The sequence below is a fragment of the Bufo bufo genome, chromosome 4 (assembly GCF_905171765.1).
Source record: "Bufo bufo chromosome 4, aBufBuf1.1, whole genome shotgun sequence".
Classification (NCBI taxonomy): Eukaryota; Metazoa; Chordata; class Amphibia; order Anura; family Bufonidae; genus Bufo; species Bufo bufo.
The window spans coordinates 122,280,095-122,301,200 of NC_053392.1; the positions used below are offsets into that span (position 1 = coordinate 122,280,095).

The 21,106-nt window shown below is 42.4% G+C and overlaps 1 protein-coding gene across 4 annotated transcripts in view; it reads right to left on the reverse strand.

The window, feature by feature from the left end:
- The window catches only part of LOC120997637 (thiamine transporter 2-like), a 33,525-nt gene extending 13,457 nt beyond the window's left edge, over positions 1 to 20,068 (reverse strand). For 3 of the 4 annotated variants that reach the window (XM_040427822.1, XM_040427823.1, XM_040427824.1), the window contains exon 1: positions 19,842 to 20,068. In XM_040427822.1, coding sequence (XP_040283756.1) covers positions 19,842 to 19,991 — 150 coding nt within the window. In that variant the 5' untranslated portion in view covers positions 19,992 to 20,068. Of the gene's footprint in view, positions 1 to 3,027; positions 3,086 to 19,841 lie in introns of those variants that run through there. The other variant, XM_040427826.1, reaches the window with a different exon arrangement.
- Between the last annotated feature and the right edge of the window lie 1,038 nt (positions 20,069 to 21,106).

A 21,106-nucleotide genomic window follows, 5' to 3' on the forward strand; every position in this document is an offset into this window, starting at 1 on the left:
ATTCTAATTTTTAGAGTTTCGCCTGTATATAAATACCAGCACCTCCAATGTATATAGGTAAAGATGCAGGTGCAAGCTACCATGGCTGTAGAACTATAAGTAGAAACACACCGCTGTATGCACAAAGACACAGGTAAGCGGTAAATTGTTATACTTACTATGAGACAATATAGAAGCTTTTTGCGCATATTGTTGATCAAAAATATATTGGGCCCATCTACCCGCGACAAGGTGGTGTGCTGCCACTTATAGTTCTATATATATATATATATATATATATATATATATATACAGTACAGACCAAAAGTTTGGACACACCTTCTCATTCAAAGAGTTTTCTTTATTTTCATGACTAGGAAAATTGTAGATTCACACTGAAGGCATCAAAACTATGAATTAACACATGTGGAATTATATACATAACAAACAAGTGTGAAACAACTGAAAATATGTCATATTCTAGGTTCTTCAAAGTAGCCACCTTTTGCTTTGATTACTGCTTTGCACACTCTTGGCATTCTCTTGATTAGCTTCAAGAGGTAGTCCCCTGAAATGGTTTTCACTTCACAGGTGTGCCCTGTCAGGTTTAATAAGTGGGATTTCTTGCCTTATAAATGGGGTTGGGACCATCAGTTGCGTTGAGGAGAAGTCAGGTGCATACACAGCTGATAGTCCTACTGAATAGACTGTTAGAATTTGTATTATGGCAAGAAAAAAGCAGCTAAGTAAAGAAAAACGAGTGGCCATCGTTACTTTAAGAAATAAAGGTCAGTCAGTCAGCCGAAAAATTGGGAAAACTTTGAAAGTAAGGGCTATTTGACCATGAAGGAGAGTGATGGGGTGCTGCGCCAGATGACCTGGCCTCCACAGTCACCGGACCTGAACCCAATCGAGATGGTTTGGGGTGAGCTGGACCGCAGAGTGAAGGCAAAAGGGCCAACAAGTGCTAAGCATCTCTGGGAACTCCTTCAAGACTGTTGGAAGACCATTTCAGGGGACTACCTCTTGAAGCTCATCAAGAGAATGCCAAGAGTGTGCAAAGCAGTAATCAAAGCAAAAGGTGGCTACTTTGAAGAACCTAGAATATGACATATTTTCAGTTGTTTCACACTTGTTTGTTATGTATATAATTCCAAATGTGTTAATTCATAGTTTTGATGCCTTCATAGTCATGAAAATAAAGAAAACTCTTTGAATGAGAAGGTGTGTCCCAACTTTTGGTCTGTACTGTATATATAAACTATAAGAAGCACCACACTTCTTAAAGGGGTTGTCCGGGTTCAGAGCTGAACCCGGACATATCCCCATTTTCACCCAGGCAGCAAAGGCATTTTTTGGAGTACCGATGATGTACTGGGCTCTCCTTAGGGCCCTGTACTGGACACTGATGGGCGAGCTTTAGCGCTGCCTTAGGCTGTAAAATGGCTAGGGCAGGGCTAAAGCCCGCCCATCAGAGCCGGTGACGTCATCGAACACACTGCCGGGCGGAAGCTTCTGCCCAACAGTGTGTTATTGTAAACAAAAGAGCCCTTGCCCTGCGCGATCCAGCACAGGGCAAGGGAGCGCATCGGAGCATGAAATGGGGCTGTCTGGATGAAATTATGGATATGTCCGGGTTCAGCTCTGAACCCGGACAACCCCTTTAATGCATGAAGACACAAGTGAATGGTGAATATGTGAAAAAGGTAAACTGCATAAGGCCTCATGCACACGGCCTTTGCTGTCCCCAATGCATTAAACGGCTGCACAACGGCTGTGTGCATGAGGCCTAACTCCTATACTTACTGTATGAAAAGTAGAAGCTCTTTGTGCATATTATTGATCAAAAATACATCGGACCCATCAAACAACGACAAGGTGGCGACCGTAGGTCCTGTCTGTTAGAAGCCACCTTGTCTCTGGTAGATGGGCCCGACATATTTTTGATCAATAATATGCACAAAGTGCTTCTATGTTTCATACAGTAAGTACAACAGTTATGCAGTTTACTTTTTCATATATTCACTGTTCACTTGTGTCTTTGTGCATTAAAGCAGTGTGCTGCTACTTATAGTTCTATGTATTGTGTTGCAGCCAAGGTAGCCTGAGCCTGCACCTGTGCCTTTATTTATATACATTATGGAGGTGATTGTTTAATTTTCTTTTGTGTTGTGTATATATTGCATTGAGAAAGTCTTCAGCCCTTTTCACATTTTGTTATGTTATGGCCTTATTCTAAAATTAGAATAAAATCTAATTTTTCCCCATCATTCTGCCCCAAGTACCCCAATTCACAAAGTGAAAACAGAATGTTAGAAATCTTTGCCGCTCAATCAACATGAATGGGATGCTTTACATGTTTCATCTTTTACCTTGTACTATTGTGCATGAATCTATTGTAGATGTGCATTGTCATTTATCTATTCTTTAATAAATATACAATTATAAAAAAAAAAAAAAAAAATCTTTGCCAATTTATTGATAAAGAAAAACTAAAATCTTGCATTGACATACAGTTGTGTTGAAAATACTAGCAGTCAGACATCACTAACCTGATCAATCACTGTTACATGGCAAATAATTTACTAACAGGTGTAGTAGAGTAATAGAAATCCAACAAACCCAACAGTCATGACATGCATGCTGCTGATTCTGTGTAAATGAATCACTAATTGAAAGGGGCATGTTCAAAATAATAGCAGTGTGGAGTTCAATTAGGGAGGTCATTCATTCTTTGAAAAACAGGTGGCAATTATTGCCCTTTTTAAGGAAGGAAGGCAGCAAATGTTGTACATGCTGGTTACAGTGCATTTCTCTCTGAAATGAGTCATTCCAGACATTGTTCAGAGGAACAGCGTACCTTGATTAAAAAGTTGATTGGAGAGGGGAAAACATATCATAAAGTGCAGAAAATGATAGGCTGCTCAGCTAAAATGATCGCAAATGCTTTAAAATGGCAACCAAAACCTGAAAGATGTGGAAGAAAGCGAAAAACTACCATTCAAATGGATATCAGCTCCAGGAAGATCAAAGAAGGTCTAAAGTTACCTGTGAGTACTGTTCCAATTAGAACACGCCTATGTGAAGCCAAGCTATCTGCAAGAAGCCCCCGCAAAGTCCCACTGTTGAAAAAAAGACATGTGCTGAAGAGGCTGCAATTTGCCAAAGAGCACATTGACTGGCCTAAAGAGACATTTTGTGGACTGATGAAAGTAAGATTGTTCTTTTTGGGTCTAGTGGCCGGAGACAGTTTGTCAGATGACCCCCAAACACTGAATTCAAGCCACAGTACCCTGTGAAGACAGTGAAGCATGGTGGAGCAGGCATCATGATATGGGGATGTTTCTCATACTACGGTGTTGGGCCTATTTATTAGATACCAGGGATGATGGATCAGTTTGAATACATCAGAATACTTGAAGAGGTCATGCTGCCTTATGCTGAAGAGGAAATGCCCTTGAAATGGGTGTTCCAACAAGACAACAACCCCAAACACACCAGTAAACGTACAACATCTTTGTTCCAGACCAACAAGATTGACATTATGGAGTGGTCAGCCCAATCCCCGGATCTTAATCCAATAGAAAACTTGTGGGGTGACATCAAAAATGCAGTTTCGGAGGCAAAACCAAGAAATAGAGAAGAACTGTGGAATGTAGTCCAATCATCCTGGGCTGGAATACCTGTTCACAGGGGCCAGAAGTTGGTTGACTCCATGCAACACAGATGTACAGCAGTTCTCAGAAACAGCGGTTATACAACTAAATATTAGCTAAGTGATTCTAAAGGAAAGCAAAATCTTCAAACATTTTTTAGTTTATATAGTGAATGTTTGAGTTTGTAAAGAAGAATACAAACACTGCTATTTTTTTGAACAGTCTAATATCCACTTTTCTTAATTTTCTTTAGAGGAACAACACAATTGATTTGGAATAGAATGTGCAGTGTTCCCAATGCATTTGTGTGTATGGGAATAGAAGCTATTAGAAGGATTTTGAGCTTTATTCACTTGTTTAAACACACTGCTATTATTTTGAACACAACTGTAAGTATTCAGACCCTTTGATCAGGACTTAGTTGAAGCACCTTTGGCAGCGATTACAGCCTCCAGTCTTCTTGGGTAAGATGCCACAAGGTTTGCACACCTCGATTTGGGGATTTTCTGCCATTCTTCTCTGCAGATCCTCTCTAGCTCTGGCAGGTTGGATGGGGACCGTCGGTGGACAGACATTTTCAGGAGATGTTCAATAGGGTTCAATCAGGACTTGAGGGGCCACTAAAAGGACATTCACCTAGTTGTCCATAAGCCACTCCTGTGTTGTCTTGGCTGTGTATTTAGGGTCATTGTTACTGTATGTCGGCCTAATCTGGATCAAGTTTTCATTAAAATTATCTCTGTACTTTGGTCAGAGTAGAGGGAAAGCTGAATGCAGCAGTCTCTCTGTCCCAGTGCTGAAAAACACTCCCACAGCATGATGCTGCTACCACCATGCTTCACTGTAGGGATAGCATTGAGTAGGTGATGAATATTGCCTGGTTTCCTCCAGACATAACACTCACAATTGAGGCCAAAAAGTTCAATAATAGTGAGTCATTTATTAAGCTAAAATGCGCCTATATTAGGCATATATTTCAGGCCTTCTAACTGCTCACACCAGATCTAAATAAGTGGGTGTGACATGGGCGGAGAAGGGAATACCCACCTCATTTACCATTTTCTACGCTTGGTTTAGGCGTAGAAAAAGGTCTAAATGTAAGACAAGCTGTCTTACATTTAGAATTGGCAGAGGATCTGCTAAATTTATGGAAAGGCCGGCACCTCTTCAGAACTTCGGCGGAACCACCACCAGCTTAGGGGTTTATTAAGACTGGCGTCTAAAACGTCGGTCTTAATAAATGTGCCCCAATATTTTCATCAGACCAGAGATTCCTGTTTCTCACAGTCTGAGAGTCCCTTAACCCTTAGGATATCAGTTTTTTTTCCTTTTCATTTTTCTTCCCTATCTTCTTTGAGCCATAATTTTTCTGTTCACATATCCATATGAGGGCTTATTTTTTGCAGGACAAGTGCCACCATTAAATATGGCAAAAAATGTAGTGGGGAATGGGGAAAAAAATTCCAAATGGGGTGGAATTGAAAAAAAAAATTCCTCCACAGTTTTACGGGTTTTGTTCCTACAGCGTTCCCTTTGTGGCATAACTGACCTGTGCCCTTCATTCTCTCGGTCAGTACGATTACAATGATGCCCCATATATATAGGATTTTTTTTATATCTAAATAGTGTAAAAATAAATTAAAACTTTGAAAAACAATTTTTTTTTTTACATCACCATATTCTGACCCCAATAATTTTTTTATAGTTACAACTACTGAGCTGTGCAGGGGCTAATTTTTTGTGGGACGATCTGTAGTTTTTATTGATACCATTTTGGAGTGTATGTAAGATAAGCAATGAAAAAATGGCGAATCGGTCATTTTTACTCATTTTTCCGTTACGCCATTTTTTTTTCCGTATTGGAAAAATATTTTAATATTTTAATAGTACGGGCGTTTTTTGGATGCGGTAATGGCCATGATGTATATATTTTATGTATTTATTTTTTTATTCTATGGAAAGGGGTTGGGATTTTAACTTTTTATTTTTTACATTTTTTTATATTTTTTAACTTTTTTTTAACTTTTCTTTTTCTTAAGGTTTTGTAGCTCGTGTTTGAGGCTACAAATTATTATTTTTTAATTCTGTACCATTAACGAGTGGGACGAAGAATAGGCAGCAGGCCTGGACTATGCTGAGACCAATGACCAAGTCCAAATGACCAAAGTGACAAGTGACAGCTGGGTCTCCTGAGGAAAGAGATAGCAGGAATAATAAAAAAAAAGGTTAGTGCCAAGGGGCCAAAGAATGACCCAACACCTTGGTCCGTGAGTCAGTTCCCTAGAACAGTGGGAGGAGTGATGCCCCAGATAAGCTACCGCACTTGAGGGCCAATGTCAGGGAGATCCCCCTTGGGACTAACATACTGTATTGTACATAGTTTAAGGAGTGTGCCTGTAAGGGAATACCAATATGCTTATTCTGCCTCCGGACTATAGACCTGTAGCTTTCACAATTGATGTGCCCTTTAAGAGAGGTGGAACCACTCGGTGTAAGTGCCATCCCTGAGACTTTGTAAATAAGTGTATATATGATGCAAAAATGGAAAAGATACATCAAAAGAACAAATATGGTGCACCCAAAGCACCTTACAAGTCTCCTACTTATGGTGTTGATAGGTTTAAGCACTCAGAGAAAATTTCTTTTGGCTAGGAAAATTACTGTATGTTATAAAGCAGGGATGACCAACCTGTGGCTCTACAGCTGTAGCAAAACTACAATTCCCAGCATGCAAGAGCTATCAGCCTACATCAGGGCATGGTGGGGATTGTAGTTTTACAACAGCTGGAGAGCCGCAGGTTGGTCATCCCTGTTATAAAGCTAGGCGGCAATATGAACAGGTTCTACCTAATGTCACCATTCCCTCAATAATGGAAAGTTGCCAGCATGTGTGTTAGTGATACACTTTTATCATATATCCTTGTTCTCTGATCATTGCACCAACCTCTTATATAAATCTGTTTTGACTACTCTACACCTAGAACAAAGATAAAATAGCTCTATGCATAATTTAGAAGTGAGTATCTTTACAGAACTCATTCAAGAAGTTTTCCAGGTAATTTTACTCAGCGCACTGATCCCCCACCAGCACTGCTCTCCTCTTGCTGCTTTCTCCCTCGACACACAGGAAATGGCCTGGCCTGCCTACTTAGGCTACTTTCGCACTCACATTTTGGCTTTCCGTTTGTGAGATCCGTTCAGGGCTCTCACAAGCGGTCCAAAACTGATCAGTTTTGCCCTAATGCATTTTAAATAGAAAAGGATCCGCTCAGAATGCATCAGTTTAGTCTCCATTCCACTTGCAGCGTTTTGCTGTCTGCTTGATGAAACTGAGCCAAACGGATCCGTCCTGGCACACAATGTAAGTCAATGGGGAGGGATCCGTTTTCACTGAAACAATCTGGCACAATAGAAAACGGATCCGTCCTCCCTTGACTTTCAATGGTGTTCATGACGGATCTGTTTTGGCTATGTTACAGATAATACAAACGGATCCGTTCATGATGGATGCATGAGGTTGTATTATTGTAACGGATCCGTTTTTGCAGATCCATGACGCATCCGCCCAAAACGCGAGTGTGAAAGTAGCCTAAGCTAGTAGATGATGGAGGCGTGCCACCACTGAGGCCAGAGATCCTTTAGTTAATTGCACCAAGTTTTATAGATTTTTTTATTGCATCAGTTATTTGGGTGACACTCTAAAAGCACCACATGCATTTGTAGATACAGTAACTTAAAGGGGTTGTCCGAGTTATATCTATACATGTTACTTTGTCATATAACTGTATTAAAAAAACATTTCTAATTTACTTACATAATTTATTCTGCTTTGTTTGAGAAATGCCGATGCGGGTCACGTGACCCCTGACGTCATCCACCAGGCTCCGGCTGTAACGTCTCGTGTGCAGGCTTCTCCCTGCCTTAGGGAGTGGCCTGGCTCTGTACACGAAACGTCAGAGCCTTGTGTCTTCGCCCCCCTCTCTTTCCCTCCCTTCGCTGCCGCGGCTCCTGTGAGGTATCGCGCATGCGCGATCATTATCAGTGCCAGTAGCGGGGCAGAGAGATTGAATGGTGTGCCTGCTCCCTCCCTGTGATCCACTTCATTCAATTGTTCTCCTTATTCATGCAAAGCAGTGCCAGGGTCGGTAAGTGTGTGCCCAGATTATTGTTGGGTGTCCTGAACCTGTACTTATGCTGCCTCACACCACCATGCTGCATGCTCAGTGACCCCCGTCATATAGCTTAGATACATATAGCTGTCCTATAGCTTAGATAGATGTAGGTGTCATATAGCTTAGATACATATGGCCGTCATATAGCTTAGATACATATAGCTGTCATATAGCTTAGATACATATAGCTGTCATATAGCTTAGATACATATAGCTGTCCTATAGCTTAGATAGATGTAGGTGTCATATAGCTTAGATACATATGGCCGTCATATAGCTTAGATACATATAGCTGTCATATAGCTTAGATACATATGGCTGTCATATAGCTTAGATACATATAGCTGTCATATAGCTTAGATACATATAGCTGTCATATAGCTTAGATACATATAGCTGTCATATAGCTTAGATACATATAGCCGTCATATAGGTTAGATACATATAGCTGTCATATAGCTTAGATACATATAGCCGTCATATAGGTTAGATACATATAGCTGTCATATAGCTTAGATACATATGGCCATCGTATAGCTTAGATACATACGGCTGTCATATAGATAAGAAAGATATAGCTGTACTGTATCTGCAATGTGACAGGAAGATCTTCTGCCTGTGTGAGGTAGCAGATGATCATGTGACTGAGTTTTTTATGCAAAGTTAGGGTCCATTCACACGTCCGTAAGTGTTTTGCGGATCCGCAAAACACGGACACCTGCAAAGTGCGATCCGCAATTTGCGGACCGCACTTCACAGACACTATAATAGAAAATGCCTTTTCTGGTCCGCAATTGCGGACAAGAATAGAACATGTTCTATTTTTTTCAGGAACGGAATTGCGGATCCCGAAAAAATTGATCCAGAAAAAACGGATGCGGATTCCGAAAATGTGGATGCGGATCCCGAAAATGCGGATTTGCATCCGTTCCAGCCCCATTGAAAGTGCAGACCCAAATTACGGAAGTGTGATTGGACCCTTAGGATGTGCAGAGCAGGGTGAGGGGAAGGTCAGATTCACACCCACAAATATTCATGAGGGAGAGCTCAGGCATTGTTGTTACACGCCCCCACAGCTTTGCTGCTGCATGTAAACAAAGCAATAATAACAGAACCATGCAAAGGTGTAAGTGTGGGTTTTCTCTTAAGAAATCAAGCTCAACTAATGTATATGTATGTCCTGATGAGTTTTTTTTTTTCTTTTTCTCATAACTCGGATAACCCCTTTAGGGTCCATTCACACGTCCGCAATTTCGTTCCACATTATTCGAAACGAAATTGCGGACCCATTCATTTCTATTGGGCCGCACACCGGGTCCGCATTTTCGTTCCCGAAAAAAATAGAACATGTCCTATTCTTATACAAGAATAAGCATATTCTATTAGTGCTGGCGATGTGCGATCCGCATCATGTGACTGAGTTTTTTATGCAAAGTTAGGGAATGCAGATTGCCGCTGTCCGTGTTTTGCGGATCCGTGGATCCGCAAAAACACGTTACGGATGTGTGAATGGAGCCTTAAGGTGGATTTACACATGCATAGGAGAAGCCGATTATCGGGAAGGGACAATCGGCTGCTCGTTAAGTGAAGGTGAATTGCTGCATTTACATGTAGCGATCAACACCGCCACAGTATTGGGACGAGGGATCGCTATCACTCGTCCTCATACACCTGCGTTTCTAGGTAGCAGATAGCTGTTAAACGGGACGATCTGCTGCCCAAAAACGATAATTTACTGTGTCACCCCATGAACAAGTGTTTCGCTCGCTCAACGGGTGATCGGCTGCACCTTTAGGCTGCAGGAACGTCTGTTCCTATTAAAATGCACAAATATCTGCACGTGTGAATTCACATAAGCAAGGTGCTTAATCTCCTTAAAGAGACCAGTCATGTACAGACACTTACTGGCAATGCTCCATGGGAAATGAATATGCAAGGAGGTAACTCCCAAGGAAGAGAACCATCTTTCCATCGCCACCTATTGGAAGTGCCTCCCTATGAGTCAAGGTCCGACATGCACCCTGAAATAGCTGTGTACAAATGGATATCCGGCTTGGATATATTCCCTTGTCAAATCCCAAGGTTTGTTTAAAGTCGAATCTTGACTCATAGGGAGCGACTTCCAATGTATTACTGCAAATAATAGTCCTAAGGACGTTGATACAGTTTAATACTACGGCGAGGGTGGCAGTATTTTGTGTTGCACTGTGGTATTTGGTTCTACTGGGGTGGTATTTTGTGCTGCACTACAGTATTGCAGGCTCTGCCTACTTCTGTTGTCCCTGCCCACTTGTGTTGCCTTGCATTCTGTCAGTTTGGTTACTGGTTATGCCTGCAGCATGGGCCACTTTTATTTTATTTTTATTTCTGGACCACTTTAAGTTCGCAGTCCGCCCCTGACTGCACCGATCCTCAGGGAGCAATGGGCCCCTGGGGGAGTACATTGTGACACTTCCTCTCATCAGGGCCACTACCACTCTCATCCTCTGCACTGGCTCCTCAGGGGCTCACTGCAATGTCAGGGGAGAGAAGAATTGGGTGAATAAATGTTGTCGCCTGATTCTTTTGTTCTCCGAACAGATAAGCCACCAGAAGTGTCTAGTGGTTTTCTCCTCTCACTCCGCTCAATATACATAGACGTTTAGCTGAAACCTATGGGGGAATTTATCATAGACTGGCTCTTGTCTCGTCATAAATTTGGCCCTGCTCCGGCAATCCACGTGCATAAACTTCAATCTACACCAGCCGCTGGGTAGCGTTGATTTGTCTTCTTCCACGCCAGAAAAACTGGTGTAAAGATAATAAATATGATGGGGCCACTGGCTCTGCCCCCTTCCCATGCCAAGGCCACTTTATTGAAAGTAGCAAGGTCAATGGAAAAAATGCCACATGTGAAAAAATGTTTGCACACGTGGCATCAAAAAAGTCACAAACATGATTTTTGTGACTTTTTTACGTAAGGAACCTGCCGTGGAGGAAATGATAAATTACCCCAAATGTGCATGTGTATGAGGGAGTAGGGAGATATAGCTGTAGGCCAAATAATGGTTTAGCCGACAGTTATTAAATGTGTATGGCCACCTTAAGAGACTGAGCTAGTAAATTTCATGGCTAGCTATGACTGCTAGACTGGTAGGAAGAGTCATGGGGGGGTGCTTTAAGATGAGCTGTTAGGAGGCAATGGGTCCATATACTGTTAATGCACAGGACCCCTCTGCTGTCTGTGGCCGTCACTGGTACATACACTGCGTGCAGAATTATTAGGCAAATGAGTATTTTGACCACATCATCCTCTTTATGCATGTTGTCTTACTCCAAGCTGTATAGGCTCGAAAGCCTACTACCAATTAAGCATATTAGGTCATGTGCATCTCTGTAATGAGAAGGGGTGTGGTCTAATGACATCAACACCCTATATTAGGTGTGCATAATTATTAGGCAACTTCCTTTCCTTTGGCAAAATGGGTCAAAAGAAGGACTTGACAGGCTCAGAAAAGTCTAAAATAGTGAGATATCTTGCAGAGGGATGCAGCACTCTTAAAATTGCAAAGCTTCTGAAGCGTGATCATCGAACAATCAAGCGTTTCATTCAAAATAGTCAACAGGGTCGCAAGAAGCGTGTGGAAAAACCAAGGCGCAAAATAACTGCCCACGAACTGAGAAAAGTCAAGCGTGCAGCTGCCAAGATGCCACTTGCCACCAGTTTGGCCATATTTCAGAGCTGCAACATCACTGGAGTGCCCAAAAGCACAAGGTGTGCAATACTCAGAGACATGGCCAAGGTAAGAAAGGCTGAAAGACGACCACCACTGAACAAGACACACAAGCTGAAACGTCAAGACTGATTTTTCTAAGGTTTTATGGACTGATGAAATGAGAGTGAGTCTTGATGGGCCAGATGGATGGGCCCGTGGCTGGATTGGTAAAGGGCAGAGAGCTCCAGTCCGACTCAGACGCCAGCAAGGTGGAGGTGGAGTACTGGTTTGGGCTGGTATCATCAAAGATGAGCTTGTGGGGCCTTTTCGGGTTGAGGATGGAGTCAAGCTCAACTCCCAGTCCTACTGCCAGTTTCTGGAAGACACCTTCTTCAAGCAGTGGTACAGGAAGAAGTCTGCATCCTTCAAGAAAAACATGATTTTCATGCAGGACAATGCTCCATCACACGCGTCCAAGTACTCCACAGCGTGGCTGGCAAGAAAGGGTATAAAAGAAGAAAATCTAATGACATGGCCTCCTTGTTCACCTGATCTGAACCCCATTGAGAACCTGTGGTCCATCATCAAATGTGAGATTTACAAGGAGGGAAAACAGTACACCTCTCTGAACAGTGTCTGGGAGGCTGTGGTTGCTGCTGCACGCAATGTTGATGGTGAACAGATCAAGACACTGACAGAATCCATGGATGGCAGGCTTTTGAGTGTCCTTGCAAAGAAAGGTGGCTATATTGGTCACTGATTTGTTTTGTTTTTGTTTTTGAATGTCAGAAATGTATATTTGTGAATGTTGAGATGTTAGATTGGTTTCACTGGTAAAAATAAATAATTGAAATGGGTATATATTTGTTTTTTGTTAAGTTGCCTAATAATTATGCACAGTAATAGTCACCTGCACACACAGATATCCCCCTAAAATAGCTAAAACTAAAAACAAACTAAAAACTACTTCCAAAAATATTCAGCTTTGATATTAATGAGTTTTTTGGGTTCATTGAGAACAAGGTTGTTGTTCAATAATAAAATTAATCCTCAAAAATACAACTTGCCTAATAATTCTGCACTCCCTGTAAGCCGCTGCTCGCTCTAGAAGCAATGTTTTTTCCCCCATATGAATAAGACAGAAAAAAATCTTATCCTGAACTGAAGGCATATGGAGATGCAGCAAAGATCTTCTATGGGTGCTGTAGCATGACTCCATACTGTGTGCATAACTGGCCCCTAAGTAAGCACAGAGGTTCAGCAATCACATGGCTGCAGTGGTGCATGAGACCATGGATGGGGAAAAGAAAATCACACTTCCATTCCATTGGGGACCTGAAGTAGTTGGGATGGAAGCCTAGAATGGAGTGGCAGTGACTGAGTGTTTTTTTTTCTTTATGTTACTATGTTACACTTTTCTGGCCCTAATTACATTTGGTTTTAGGATCGGACAAGCCCTTTAATAGTTAGCTATACTCAAAGTGGGGTTCAACTTTAGGGTCCAAACCTCCACGGTCACGAAACCACAAATATATAACAGCTGTAACCAAACACCACACCAGTAACTTTATATAACATTTTGCTATCTCAGCAATGTGTGAACTATTAGGTAATTACTAGTTGCAGTTCTGTTCTCTGAGTATAGTCTGAAGTCATTCCACGTTTTATCTTCTTTTCATGGATAATCTGATGGACAAAGAATTTCCTAAACTGTGTGAAAGGTTTAAAACCTGTAATAAATATTATTCTAGAGACGCTCCACCAACAGGCTACTGGAGCCCAGCCTATCAGTTACCAGCTGACCAAAATGGAAAATAAATCAATAATAAATTAGGCTGGCTCACAGTAGATTTGCACACTCCAATTTTTTTTACCCCAATAAATGTATTCATAAAAATATAAAAATATTAAAACATGACCTTATTCCATTTCAGCATATACATATATAGATAAATATAATGCGGAGCTCACGCATGTATCTATAAAACTGGAGTACTCCAATAAATGTGACCTCTTTGCTTTCAGATATTATCGATTTTCTCCACATTTATTGTGTATGCAAATATACTGTGAGCCAGCCTAATTTATTATTAAAACCTGTAATAGCTTAGGCAGTGTGTTAGGTCTCCTTAAAGACACGAGCTGTGTGTATGGAGACTTATAGGCAATGCTCTATGGGAAAATAATATGCAAAGAGGTGTCTCCCAGGGAACAAGAACTATCTCACTAACACCACCTTGTGAAAGTTGCTCTCTATGAATCAAAATTCGACTTTTTAACAATCCTTGGGGTATGAAAATTGAATATATCCAAGCCAAATATCCATCCGTAGCCAGATGTTTTGGGGCTTTTTAAAAAGTCGGATGTTGACTTTTAGGGAGCCACTTCCACAAGATAGTGCTAGCGAGATGGTTCTCTTTCCTTGGGAGATACCTCTTTGCATATTATTTTCCCACGAAGCATTGCTTATAAATCGCTATACACAGCTGGTCTCTTTAAGGAGAACCAGCACCCTTCCTAAGCTGCTTCCAAGGCTTGGCAATTCAAAACAACTGTCTATGGATGGATATTTGGCTTGGCTACTTTCCCTTGTCATGTCCCAAAGCTTGTTAAAAAGTCAGATTTTGAGATGGTTCTCTTTTCTTGGGGAATCCTTTTTTGCACACAACCTGTAATATGTAACTGAGTCTGCCGAGCTGAGCTGCTCATCAGGAATGGAATGTAACCCTAGTGTACACGGGGAGGAAATAATAAATGTTCCTTCACAGTCATTTCTTCTAATTGGGCCAAGTATAGCCTTAGAAAACTTGTTGTACTAGAGACTGACATTTGCATAAATGAAGAAATAGTGTTGCTTTATTCATTCTAGGTTATGCAAGATATGCTGGGAGTTGTCATTATGAGATACTTGCCAGCAGATACCAAACACCGGGCAGTTTTCAGAAGGTTTAGCAAAGAATCAGATGAAGGAGAATTAGAAGACATTTTGCAGTGGATCCCCAGACTGTCCATGAGTGAATCACATCCCTTATCTCATTTATACTTACTAAACAGGATATATAGAACACTACTTTTCCTCCATAAGATAGGTATAAAAAAATTGTTCCTTGGGTGAAAGATGGAAACTGCATCCCGCAGGTATCTTGCATAGGTATGTTTTGGGCTGGAAGGATGCTAGACTCCTCTATATGCAGGCTCAGTCTGGCCCCCAGGGGAACAGGTGAATCCCCCAGTGGACCCCAGAGGGAGATGGGCCCAGTAGACTGCACTACATATAGATAAGCAGCACACAGCATCTCAACCAGCCTATTAGTCCATGTAAAAAACTTAGTAGATTATTTAACAAACTACCCAGTTTATTATTATAGATGCATTGGGTGGCTGAGATGACTTCTTGGTATACAGTCAGACTGTATCCTCTTTTCCCAGGGACCTGCGTTCTCTAAGTCACTGCAGGGGCGCCATAATCAATCATCTTGCCACTGTATGGGCAGGTAATACACTGCTCAAAAAAATAAAGGGAACACAAAAATAACACATCCTAGATCTGAATTAATTAAATATTCTTCTGAAATACTTTGTTCTTTACATAGTTGAATGTGCTGACAACAAAATCACACAAAAAAAAAATATGGAAATCAAATTTTTTAACCCATGGAGGTCTGGATTTGGAGTCACCCTCAAAATTAAAGTGGAAAAACACAGATCCAACTTTGATGTAATGTCCTTAAAACAAGTCAAAATGAGGCTCAGTAGTGTGTGTGGCCTCCACGTGCCTGTATGACCTCCCTACAACGCCTGTGCATGCTCCTGATGAGGTGGCGGACGGTCTCCTGAGGGATCTCCTCCCAGACCTGGACTAAAGCATCTGCCAACTCCTGGACAGTCTGTGGTGCAACGTGACGTTGGTGGATAGAGCGAGACGTGATGTCCCAGATGTGCTCAATTGGATTCAGGTCTGGGGAACGGGCGGCCCAGTCCATAGCATCAATGCTTTCGTCTTGCAGGAACTGCTGACACACTCCAGCCACATGAGGTCTAGCATTGTCTTGCATTAGGAGGAACCCAGGGCCAACCGCACCAGCCTATGGTCTCACAAGGGGTCTGAGGATCTCATCTCGGTACCTAATGGCAGTCAGGCTACCTCTGGCGAGCACATGGAGGGCTGTGCGGTCCTCCAAAGAAATGCCACCCCACACCATTACTGACCCAATGCCAAAACGGTCATGCCGGAGGATGTTGCAGGCAGCAGAACGTTCTCCACGGCGTCTCCAGACTCTGTCACGTCTGTCACATGTGCTCAGTGGGAACCTGCTTTCATCTGTGAAGAGCACAGGGCGCCAGTGGCGAATTTGCCAATCTTGGTGTTTTCTGGCAAATGCCAAACGTCCTGCACGGTGTTGGGCTGTAAGCACAACCCCCACCTGTGGACGTCGGGCCCTCATATCACCCTCATGGAGTCTGTTTCTGACCGTTTGAGCAGACACATGCACATTTGTGGCCTGCTGGAGGTCATTTTGCAGGGCTCTGGCAGTGCTCCTCCTGTTCCTCCTTGCACAAAGGCGAAGGTAGAGGTCCTGCTGCTGGGTTGTTGCCCTCCTACGGCCTCCTCCACGTCTCCTGATGTACTGGCCTGTCTCCTGGTAGCGCCTCCATGCTCTGGACACTACGCTGACAGACACAGCAAACCTTCTTGCCACAGCTCGCATTGATGTGCCATCCTGGATAAGCTGCACTACCTGAGCCACTTGTGTGGGTTGTAGACTCCGTCTCATGCTACCACTAGAGTGAAAGCACCGCCAGCATTCAAAAGTGACTAAAACATCAGCCAGGAAGCATAGGAACTGAGAAGTGGTCAGGTCACCACCTGCAGAACCACTCCTTTATTGGGGGTGTCTTGCTGATTGCCTATAATTTCCACCTGTTGTCTATCCCATTTGCACAACAGCATGTGAAATTGATTGTCACTCAGTGTTGCTTCCTAAGGGGACAGTTTGATTTTCACAGAAGTGTGATTGACTTGGAGTTACATTGTGTTGTTTAAGTGTTCCCTTTATTTTTTTGAGCAGTGTATTTGAATGTGTTTTACAGTGGGCCCCTAGAATCAATTTTATTGGTGGGCTCTAGATACCCCAGTCCAACACCATCTATATGGGTTGAAAAGTAATCACCCAGTGATGGTTAGATGAAAAACCTCCATCCATAAAGGATTTTATAAGCACAGTGAACTTGGTGTTGTCCTTGGAGAAAGAGATATGGAGGAAAAGAAATGCTACTAGTAAATTTGAGACATTATGGTCCAAATGGCTGGTTACCCCAGCTTTAGTCCCTATGCATCTAATTCATTATAGACTACTGTTAATACAGTCCTGATCAAAAGTTTAAGACCACTTGAAAAATGGCAAAAAATCATATTTAGCATGGCTGGATCTTAACAAGGTTCCAAGTAGAGCTTCAACATGCAACAAGAAGAAATGGGAGTGAGACAAAACACTTTTTGAGCATTCAATTTAATGAAAACAATGAATAAACTGAAACAGGCTGTTTTTCAGCTGATCAAAAGTTAGGACCACACCTCCAAAAAAAAACGAAACCCCCCCAAAACAGAAATCCAACTTCCAAACATGAACTCAGTAATGAGTAGCTCCGCCGTTATTGTTTATCACTTCAAAAATTTGTTTCGGCATGCTTGATGCAAACTTTTCCATGAGGTGAGTGGGAACATTTCTCCAAGTGGTGAAGACGGCCACACGAAGGCCATCTACCATTTTTGTAAACTTCTCTTGCCATCCACCCCCAAAGGTTCTCAATTGGATTTAGATCAGGGGAACACGCAGGATGGGCCAAAAGAGTGATGTTATTCTCCTGGAAGAAGTCCCTTGTCCTGCGGGCATTGTGTACTGTAGCGTTGTCCTGTTGAAAAACCCAGTCGTTACCACACAGATGAGGGCCCTCAGTCATGAGGAATGCTCTCTGCAACATCTGGACATAGCCAGCGTCCGTTTGACGCCCCTGCACTTCCTGAAGCTCCATTGTTCCACTGAAGGAAAAAGCACCCCAGATCATTATGGCGCCCCCTCCACTGTGGCGCGTAGAAAACATCTCAGGTGGGATCTGCTTGTCATGCCAGTAACGTTGGAAACCATCAGGACCATCAAGGTTACATTTTTTCTCATCAGAGAATAAAACTTTCTTCCACCTTTGAATGTCCCATGTTTGGTGCTCTCTTGCAAAGTCCAAACGAGCAGTTCTGTGGCGTTCTGTGGCGTTCAAGGAGACGAGGTCTTTGGCTGCAGTCAGCACTAATAAGGGCCTTAATTTGGGTCGAGGATCGTCCAGTGTCTTGACGGACAGCCAATTGGATCCTACAGCTCAGTGCTGATGACATTTTTTGGGTCTTCCACTTGACTTTTTTGTTCCATAACCCTCAGGATCATTTAAGAATTTAAGAAATTCCAAATGACTGTCTTACTGCGTCCCACCTCAGCAGCGATGGCGCGCTGTGAGAGACCCTGCTTATGCTGTTCAACACCCGACCACGTTCAAAAAGGGAGAGGTTTTTTGCCTTTGCCATCACAACGTGTGACTACCTGACAGAAAATGACAATGAATCCACATCTTTGCACAGATTTGGCCTTTTAAAGGCATGTGGTCCTAAAATTTTGATCAGCTGAAAAACAGCCTATTTCAGTTTATTCGTTGTTTTCATTAAATTGAATGCTCAAAAAATGTTTTTTCTCACTCCCATTTCTTCTTGTTGCATGTTGAAGCTCTACTTGGAACCTTGTTAAGATCAAGCCATGCTAAATATGATTTTTTGCCGTTTTTCAAGTGGTCTTAAACTTTTGATCAGGACTGTATGACTTATGAATGCACTGCAAAATATTGTGTAGAACTTTTATACTCAAGAATTTATAGGCTACATTCAGATACGCATTGTTGCAGCAGAGGAACAGATTGCCATAGATTACCGTATGCAGCTATGCACTGACTACAATGGGACCCGACTGGGATCTGGCTGCTTGTTGGCATAAATGCCAGCTTTCGGCTGGACAAAAAGTCCTGCAACAACGACTATTATTTGTCTCTTCTACAGAATGAGACTATATTAATCTAGTACTATGATACATTTAGTGTTTCCGGGGTGGGTAAGGGAAGGAGGGAGGGGTATTTAGCGTTCTATGTTTTACTGTTGTTAAAACTTTAATAAAATCTACTTAAATAAAAAAATAAGGATTATTACTGCACTTGTTGGATGGATGGTGCTATATTGTGGTGAGGTTCCTAGAAGATTCATTGAGGGATTTGGATTTTTGGTAGTTAATCTAGCTTACTGAATATTCACTATACATACAATGGGTCTGCCACAGATCATTTGTTCAGGAAATTCTTTCTCCTCTATCACCCATTAATTAAAGGGATACAGACAACCCCTATGGTCCTGCTGTACCTGCACCACTGCCCAGTTCTTAGTTGCTTCCAGTCCATGCAGGAAGTGGCTTGGTCCGTGACCACTGCAGCCAAACACATGCCTTAAATGGCATGTCAAGTGTTCTTTAAGCAGATGTGACCTCTGAGGCCTGAGATCGGCTGCAGTGGTCACGGGACCAGGCCACTACCTTGCCCTGTGGGGATCGGAAACAGTTAGGAAATGGGCAGCAGCACAGGCATGGCAGGATTGTGGACATAGGACCATAGGGCTTGTTGGCACATAGGCCTGATAACCCCTTTAATTTCCAAGCAGTGTTCTCTCTCTTTTTCGAAATAAGGAGATTCTTCAGAAGCTGCAATGTGTATTATACAGTTCTGAAATCTAGCAGTTGCAGCACATATTCATAGTACACACCATAACTCTTATGGGTTCGATAAACAGGGTAATTGTCCAAGACCTCCACCTTGCAGGAGTCCTCACTAACAAGTTTTCTCTAGGTTTTCCCAGACATTCGGAGCAGGTTGACACAGGAGCTTTTTCATGCGCAACTCCAACACTGTAAAAGTTTTCATATGTGACAGAAGAGCCTTTTTGACACCAGTATAATATGTGTGCAATTATCTATATTATATTATTATTAGCTTTACTATAGGTGAACTGCACTATACATATATTTCTAAAGAAGACGGCTTTCATCCTCATTGTATATGCAGGAGAAAGATATATTAAACTAGACAAGTTTCGGAATTCTGTGGATACAAATATAACATGAATCTGCCTAGAGTAGAGATTTACCTGTTTGCTCCAGTATTACCTGTTCTTGCAATTATTAGCTTTTCTGGGAATTCAGCCAAATTACATTGTCTGGCCTAATGAGTTGTTAGCAACAAATTAACTTCCCACTTACCTGTTCTAGTGTGAGATTGTGCACTGGGCCTGTCAGGTAAGGGGTGAGGAAAGGCTCTGAGGGTCTCATGTAGGTGAAAAATCCATATATGCAGAGGAGGATAGTGGGGTATGTCCAGCTGCCATTTTCTCTCCAGGTGCAAAATCCCATAACAGACTATGAATCTTGGACACAAGTGGAGTAGAAGCTTCAACTCTTGCCACGCTCAGGACATAGTAATCTGTGCTCTGCCGGAGCTGTAACAGTTAAGGAAGGTTAAAGTACATTGTTCTGCATAACATGGGAGGAGCGAGGATACACAATGGAGCGAGGATTACTTAATCTCCATAAAGTTACACATCTCTTTTCGATGTCGGATCGTACAAAAGATTATGGCGTTCTGCAATAACAATTCACCACTGCAGAAGTGTCATCCAAAGCACACCTATTGTTGGAATGATTTTGTAGTAAGGGGAAGGATACTTACTTGCTTCCCTGCGCTGGCTCCTCAACCCTTCTCTCCCCAGCCTCGCCACGCTGCTAGGATGTAAAGTTCCATTCTGCAACCAATCTCTGGCAGCAGCAGTGACATTCTCCCCTTGTGACCATTTGACCTGAAAACAGAAGTTTACATCCTAGGAGTGCAGCGGAGCAGCTGAGGAAGTAATGGGGAGAGTGCAATAGATACTGTGGGGGGATTGGTGTTCTGGACCTGAGTGCGGCGTCCCGCACTGTCTTTGGTTTAGAGATCACTTACCCACCGACCAGGGATGTCATCCGTAAGTGTTCCGGGCAGGTTCCTCTTGCAGCTCGGCTCTCTGGCTCACGGCGCCCCTCGTGGTTCCCAAGTGCGTCTCGCGTGTCTGCTGTATGACGTAGTGAGGACACGTGAGAAGGGGGATAGTCACGTGATCGTGATTTGCCGGGCTGTTTGAATAAGGCAACTTTGTTAATGGAGCGCTCCTAAATGGAAGGTTCTTGGTTGTAGGAAATTTTTCCTTGTAGTTAGCAGTGATCCTCCACACTTTTAAACGTGTTTCGGGACTCCACTTGGTCCCTTCATCAGTAAGTGGAGGACTCATCATCTGTGCGGTATTTATTGGGTTGACAATTAAGAGTTCAATGAATCAATTGAAGTTGATTAGGGAATTAGGTTGGTGTGTAGCTTGTTAGGAAAAATATACAGTTGTTTTCAAAATTATTCAACCCCCACTCAAATTGAGTGTTTTGGCCAGTTTGACATTGATTTTGATCATTTCAGTCATCTTGTTTACAATTAAATCAAA